The sequence below is a fragment of the Formica exsecta genome, unplaced genomic scaffold (assembly GCF_003651465.1).
Source record: "Formica exsecta isolate Colony F162 unplaced genomic scaffold, ASM365146v1 scaffold243, whole genome shotgun sequence".
NCBI lineage: Eukaryota > Metazoa > Arthropoda > Insecta > Hymenoptera > Formicidae > Formica > Formica exsecta.
Window position 1 is genome coordinate 144,360 of NW_021849707.1, and position 7,646 is coordinate 152,005.

The 7,646-nt window shown below is 42.0% G+C and overlaps 1 protein-coding gene across 2 annotated transcripts in view; it reads right to left on the bottom strand.

Annotated features, from left to right (window-relative positions):
• Positions 1 to 1,642: 1,642 nt before the first annotated feature.
• The window catches only part of LOC115236080 (ras-interacting protein RIP3-like), a 16,603-nt gene continuing 10,599 nt past the window's right edge, over positions 1,643 to 7,646 (bottom strand). The window contains exons 2-3 of one of the 2 annotated variants that reach the window (XM_029808280.1): positions 4,813 to 6,034; positions 1,643 to 4,728 (exon numbers count right to left, since the gene is read on the bottom strand). In XM_029808280.1, the coding sequence (XP_029664140.1) occupies positions 4,322 to 4,728; positions 4,813 to 6,034 (1,629 nt within the window). In that variant the 3' untranslated portion in view covers positions 1,643 to 4,321. Of the gene's footprint in view, positions 6,035 to 7,646 lie in introns of both variants that reach the window. The other variant, XM_029808277.1, reaches the window with a different exon arrangement.

A 7,646-nucleotide genomic window follows, 5' to 3' on the forward strand; every position in this document is an offset into this window, starting at 1 on the left:
TACATCTTGTCGATACAATGTTGAAAATAAATCATCGATCCAATTTACTTTCGTGATTATATCCACGCGCACTCGTGCTTCAAAAATTAGATAATATACTTAGCTACAGCCAATCATGTATAAGTTGTCTAGCGTGGTTTGATTTAACACTTGGCTCGACCCTTTCATTTTCAATGACTTTCACCTAAGCACTTATAATCTACTTTTACTCGCAAAATCAAACCGGATAATGCATATCCTTGTTTATTAAAATATCAATTTCGTAGTGCTATTTAATGTTTATTATATATTCAATCTGCCATAAAAATGTTGCATTTATTATTAACGACATTACGAAAGCGTGAAAATTTTGCGTTTGAAATGCTTTGCAGTGAAATTGACATTTCATTAAGATTATCTTTCAAGCGAAACTAACATCATACATGGTCATTATGCATATCGATGTTGATTAGATATGCAAGGTGACGAGTATAAAATTATATATATATATATAAGAGATATACACAACCTAATCTATATGAGATTTATTTAACCTTTTCAAAAACAATCCGTTTCAATAGAAAGACCAGTTAGATAGAATGACGTGGAATAATGAAAGCATCGTCGAAACGTGGAAAATTGCAATTAAGATCGCTATTTTTGTAACCCATCAACGTAAGTATCTTTTTAATCGAGAATCATTTGTGAGATATTGACACGCGTTAACGGAACAATCTCGCCTGTATTTATGAGCGCCTATTGCGATTTCACGACGGCACGTGGCTTATAATCGGAGCGGAGAAAACGCCGCAGGTGGATAACGTGTAGCCGTTCGTTTGTGACGTAACGACGTTTATGTACATCGTGCACGACGACGCTGTCTTTTCCACTTTTCTAATTTCTTCTCGCGGAAGCCCCTGCCGCGCGTGATGCAGCCGCGGCACGAAATGGAAAACGGTACACCGGCGGGCGTCGGCTTGTTAGAATGAGCCTACTATATTTACCTCGTAAAAATCACATGTTTAACAATGCTTCTAAGCCAAGATGTTCTGGAACAAATCGTGCGAGATATCCATTATGCAAATAAAAAATCTTAGATTATCCAAAGAAATCCTTCTAAAATCAAGGAAAAGCTATAAGACGCGCTCAATTATTTATATCTTTAATTCATATAATTATTATTATATAAAGGAAATTATTTGTAATTCTTTTAAAATATATCTGGTAAGCAAACTTTCTGAAAATGATTTATTTGCGGCATAAATTAAATTAAAATAATAATATAGCTTTAATGATCAAATACTAAATTAGTGTATTTTCAACTTTTTTGTGTTTAATATTAAAGTATGAAATATATTGATGCGTTATATATTATATATGATTATTGCATGTATAATGAATTCTATGGCTATTATATGCCTGTTATTTTTCCCTTCTAATAAATGTAAATTTATGAAGGAATGCGGAAACAAAATTAATAAGACCGCATTTGTTGCGAATGTTTGCCACGGTTGTGATTTTATTAAATATACATTCGATACGTCTATTTCAATCCTTATTTGTGCGTGCTGATATTTCAGTCTCGCAGTGCATATTCCAACGAGCGAAAGTAAATGATACTAGGAAATCGGGGAAAATAAAGTAATAGCGCAGCAAACTTTCGCAGTAATATTTTTCTTTCGATTATGTTCACAAATGATACAAAAAGAAAACAACTGTAACGTAAGTCTCCTCTTTACGAAGATTTATGCGCAATAGTATGCGTATGAATTGCTAAATAGCCACTATACCTTAAAACTAACAAGTATTATTTACAATATGAGAGTAGGCAACCGCCGCTTCGAGCCCATTACAGCAACAATGTAATTGCGATTAAATCACGAAATCATCGATTAAGCCATCTTTGTGCTAATGATTACAAAAACTTTTTTCAAAAATATGCAGTCAAATTATATTTTATAAAAAAGTATGAATTGTACGACGCTAGTACAAAATTACGAAATGTTTAAACTGTAATTTGAAATTTTATGTAAAAAACTATTAGACATTAAAGCAAACATTAGCAAGCAGAATCAATAGCAAGCAGAATCAATAGCTTTTAATAATTAAAAATTGTTATTGCGTTTGATTAATTCCAAACGAGTGTTGCTTGAACAAACATTTTTTCGTGGTAAAAATTTATCAAGGAAAAATTAGTTTTATTTGCATTAAAAAAATCTATAATTAAAAAAGAAATAACATACATAAGATATCTGATATATAATTATAAATGGCTGTGAAGCATCTCGATAAAAATGGCGTATACAACCGTTTTTTTCTCGGATTTGCTATATATTTCCGCGAGCTGAACAGTCGAGTCGCGGAACGCATTAAATACGAATCGATTCTCACACTTGTGACAGAGAATGCAAATAGAAAGTCTGGCGCGAATAGAATGTTGTCCTTACGAACGAGACCACGCCAATAAGAGCGTATTGCGGTTTCCCCGATGGTCGACTCATGGTGAACCCTACTCGCGGCAAGCTTGCAAAATTCCATGTTGCAAAAGGCCGAGTACACTTCCTACCGACATTAGCGTATCGGACATCGGAATTATTACCGAGTTAAAACGCGAGCGATACACACACATTTGCATCACGGAATTTCAAGATGTAATAAAATAAACTTTTCTTTTTTATTTTTATAATTTTAATTTTAAGATTTAATTTTAATAATCTATTGAAAAAAAATTAGAAAAGATTGTAAAATATTAAATTGAAACTTTTGTCGCGTCGCGTCATGAGATGTATTATTTCAGAAGAGAGATTCATACGCGATAATTATAAATCGAAAATTTAATTTTGAATTAATTTTTCAATTATAGGAAATGTATGTATCAAATAATGCTTGGTGGATTATATGATACAATAGTACAATAAGCAATATTGCACGTTTAATTGAAAATGTCTTGAAACATTGCATGAATGGATATGATTCGATTTGTTATCCTATCGCGTTTCATTCGCCTTTCGCGCGACCCGATCCTGTATTAGATCAACGTTTTGTAATCGAGTCGATTCGAACATTATTACGTTGCTTGGGCTTACGGGGTCGTGCTTAAAAAGATCCGCGGCTGCGCGACGAAGTGTTTCATTTGTATCCCGAAACCACCATGGATATCTTTATGACAGTACGGTGTTAGAGACCTGCGAGAAATTGCCACGGTAATACATCGTACATGCGTGCATGAGTATTGCGTCAGGTCGTTGGCTTTCACTCTCTCTCTAACGTGCCTCATAAACATTACACGATACTACAGACTGACGAGAAGTGCAAATCGGAAGAAATCTCGTTCCGCTTTAATTCTCGAGGTGCGCGAATAAATAAAATTTTACTATCTTTTAATGAAAACAAAATTATATCGACAAGTTGTCACGGAAACGGCATTGCAGGGCTCGTTTGAATATATCTATATTGTTGTTCAGTAAAGAACAAGATCTTCAATGAGATAATTCAACGGGAAAATTCTGAAAGATATACAAATACGATAAAGAAAGATCAAATTTTGTCACCGACTATCGTCGCGATTGACACTATTCATGAAATCGTACGCGCGCGGTTCCTCTATCCAGTATCACATACGTTAATCTCTCTAAGTTTCGTTCTCCGATTGCATATCGTCGATGAATAATATTATCTATCGTTCGCGCGTTGGCCGAGATGAGCGGATGTAGCGCATGAACGCTTCGAGACACGCGTTGGACGGAAAAAAGCGAAACGGATATGCTATATACATTATACACGGCTACCAAAGCGTGAAAGCGCTATCGAAAACAAGGTAATTTCGGAAAATTCCACGTTTCTTGCGAAAATTACGAGAAGATCGCGTTTGTAGTAATAAACTTGGAATAAGCTTCGCGGAAAACCCACGCGATCTCCTGCGATCTACGTGTGATAGTGACGTTAAATCCGCGACGTTTGCGCGTCGCAGAACTTTTCACCGCAACTATTACTTCTCGCGGAGCGCCCGATTATATCAAATATATTGCACACGCATTCCCCGCGTACAACGCATGCATCAAAGCGCTCGTTTGTGCCATTCACTCGAGCAATATACTTCATATATTTCAGCTTCAGCGCCGCCACACGTGAATATATATATATATATACTATGTATAAAATATATATATTGCATATACTTATATATAATACCCTTTATACGCATGGGCCAACATTACGATCTAGCAGCTCGAGATCCTCGGCGGTTTAGCGGTCGCAAGAGGTTCGAGATAATATCGAATGATAAATACCGACGATTCCAAGAATCCGAGAGTAAATTCTTAACGCTGCAATTTAGATCGTATCAATAATTATTAGCACCTCTACCTCGGAGAAACTGATCAATTTGACCTACTGAAAGGGACGCGGTGCTGGCGGAGGCCTTCAAAGGCGCCACGTAATAGAATGCCTGGGGTTCCCCCTGCGATTCCAATAATTGCAGTCTGTGCGATTGGAGCTGCTGCTGCTGCTGCTGCTGCTGCTGCCGCTGTTGCTGTTGCTGCTGTTGCTGCTGGCGACGTTGTTGCTGCGCGTAGAGCTGCTGGGACTGCTGAAACAGCTGCGCCTGCTGCTTCCTGTAGAGCACTTCCTGGGGCTGCGTCACCGCCGGAGTGGGCGCCGACTGGGCCTGCTTATAGACCGGGCTCTGCCGCTGAGCCTGCTGGTACTGTTGCAGTTGCTGCAGACCGACTAGGGACTGGGGCTGTGAGGCTACGAATGGTTGGAGTTTGTGACTGAGGCTAAAGTCACCCACAGTTTGGGGCAGTGTCTGATAAAGCTGGGTATTGTACTGACCGGTCGAGGGATCATACACGAGTTCCGACTGGTAGATGGGCTCGGCGGCGGTTGAGGTTGCAGCGGTGACCGTCGTCTGACCGGTCAGCTTAACTCTCGAGGAGGTTTGAGGCGAGGCTTGAGGGGCAGCCTGAGGTCTCGCGGTAGGGGTGGCAGAAACGTGCGAGCCGATCGTGTTCACGTAACGCTCGAGTTCGGCGGCAAAGTCGAGCTGGGGAGTGCTAGCGGCAGTCGTGGTGCGCAGAGGCGATACCGTGGGGTGAGTCTGGGCATAGAACAGATTGTCGGGACGCTCGGTGCTGCTAGGGGAGACATATTGCGCGGCCACTTGAGCGACGTGGGGCCGCGGGGTTATCGCGACCGATTGGGGCCTCTGCTGACGAGTCGCCGGCCGGCGAGTGGTCGCCTCGAGCGATTGATAGACGTTGGAGGCAACAGTGGACTGACCGCGGAGAATGGGCGATGGTGTGGTCTGATACTGCGCCGTTGGGGTGGAAGCTAGTCTATAAAAGGACGGGTTAGGGGACGGCGAGGACTCGTAAATAGCGGTGGAAGGTGTAATTTGCACCAGGGTGCTCGGTCTTCTGAAGGCCGAGGGTCGCAGTTGCGGTTTCAGATCTTCCTCGGTCAGTTCTTGGCTCGCGTCGTCATCGAGCTGATATTCCGTCTGAAATATCGTGGTAGGTGCGCGAGTGGTTGATGGCTGATACGTTGGTCTCACCGGGATGGTTCGTTGTACGGGTCTGACGACGGGATAATTCGCTGGTCCAGAAATTTCTTCCTCCTCTTTCTCTGGCACCTCTTCCTCCTCGTCCTTGGGCGCGTTTGGGTCGCAGGGATTACCCGAAACGTAGCTAAACTCTCTTTTGTTGCCGTCCGGGTCGATGTAGCCGTACTTTCCGCGCACGACGCAGTCGACGCCGCGAGTCTCCTCTTTGAAAGAACCATCGGCCGCCTCGTAGCCGAAGGTGAAAGACCCATCATCGTTGACCTTGTTGTAGTTTCTGATGGTCTGCACCGGCGGCGGCTTCGATGCGTGCAGTGCGTCCTTGGAGCGTGGCGAAGGAAGCGCGCGGGTACGCGGTTGATAGACTGCCACGCTGTCAAAATCATCTTCGGCGGCCTGGTTATCCTGTTCCTCGTAATAAGTTTGAGATTCCGTTCGAGGCCGGATCTGCACTCGTCGCGCTTCTGTTAAGGCGAGTAAACACGCCGGAATTACCTGGCAATAGAAAAGGATCTATTATAGTAGAAACAGGTTGAAATCGCGGGGATCATTAACATGTGTGTGATCATTAACATGTTGATACGACGTTACGCGTGTTGCGCACGAAAGAAAGTAGCCGGCGCTCTTGCCGGATTAAAGTTTTTAAAGAAATTTCGCAAAGTGAAAACGGGAAGCGAGATGAACGGTTTCGGTGAAAATCACTATTTGTACCTTTATGTATGTTCTGTTAAAAATAGAGAGAACATTAATCGGATCAATATATAAAGTATCTGCTTTCCAAAACTTTCCAATTTCTCTTATAAAGATTTTTCTGATATTGTATTCTATCATCGGTTTTAATTGTTGAAAGAAGACAATTACACATATATTCGAATCACTTTTAATGATATGAATTAACATAATATATTCATGTATAATGTAACTTCTGAACAAGAGAAATTTGCAAAGTATTGTGTGAGATAATGAAGAAATTGAAAATTCTGACATTTAATATTGGCATTCGTGTGCATCGAGAAACAATGGAAGCAGCGGCGTTAAGTAGAAATGGACGATACATGTCAGACGCTCGAATACTCTCGCGTGCCGACGCGATTCTTTGCCCGCGGCTAAGGGGGAAGGAGTTTTATCGCGTCACGCGATAGACGTAATCGGAGAATTGCTGAAACCACTAGAGACGGATTATGGATGCGGAGTCGGCCAGCCCCGGTTAGTCTGGTTTCCAGGCACGAAGCCGGATCTACATCACAGAGATACGCTTATAGGAAGCGAGAAGATGGAGTGGAGGAGAGAGCGTGTTTCGCGGATCGGTGAACGCTCGTATACGCGCGGCAAAATGTCTTATCGCTCGAACGCGACTGAACTCTCGGTTTCACGGCTGTTAAACGCGAACACGAATGGTTTACGGCAGGCGACAAGGTGGAGCCCGCTAGATTACATCTGAATTTTGCGCCGACTCCATAAATTTATTGCAAGAAATTTCGCCTCAAACCTAAATTTTGTAAACATGAATACTTCACGAATTTAATGGTCAATAAATTTTTCTGGGTCGAATCTGTAATTCGTACGCAAACATTTCATAAAATAAAAAATGAGCACAGTATAATACTTATATCTTTTTCCTAAATAAAGATATATTCTGCATTAGACATACTTTCTTAAACAAGGAAGGATTCTTTTCCTTATCGCTCTATGTACAAACTTATATTATCTAGCAAATTAATTATTTAAATAGTCTCTCTCTCGATATTTCTTAGCTTGACACTCTTCACTCGTCATATCTTACGCACGGTCGGAACGCTCACGCGTTTTTTCTCGCGAGGTTGACCGCGCGTCCTTACGGCTGACAAAACGTGGTCTCGACTTCCGGTAAGCCGGCTCTCGGTGAGAACCGCCTTGGCGCACATGTGTTACGTAATTTCTACTTCTCGGCTGACCCGAATACGGGGCGAGGCAGGCGGCCGGCGTGCCTACCGTGAGAGAGAAAGAGATTCAGATTCAGAGCGTCTAACCGCCTTGGGTTACGTAATTTCTACTTCTCGGCTGACCCGAATACGGGGCGAGGCAGGCGGCCGGCGTGCCTACCGTGAGAGAGAAAGAAGAGAAAGAG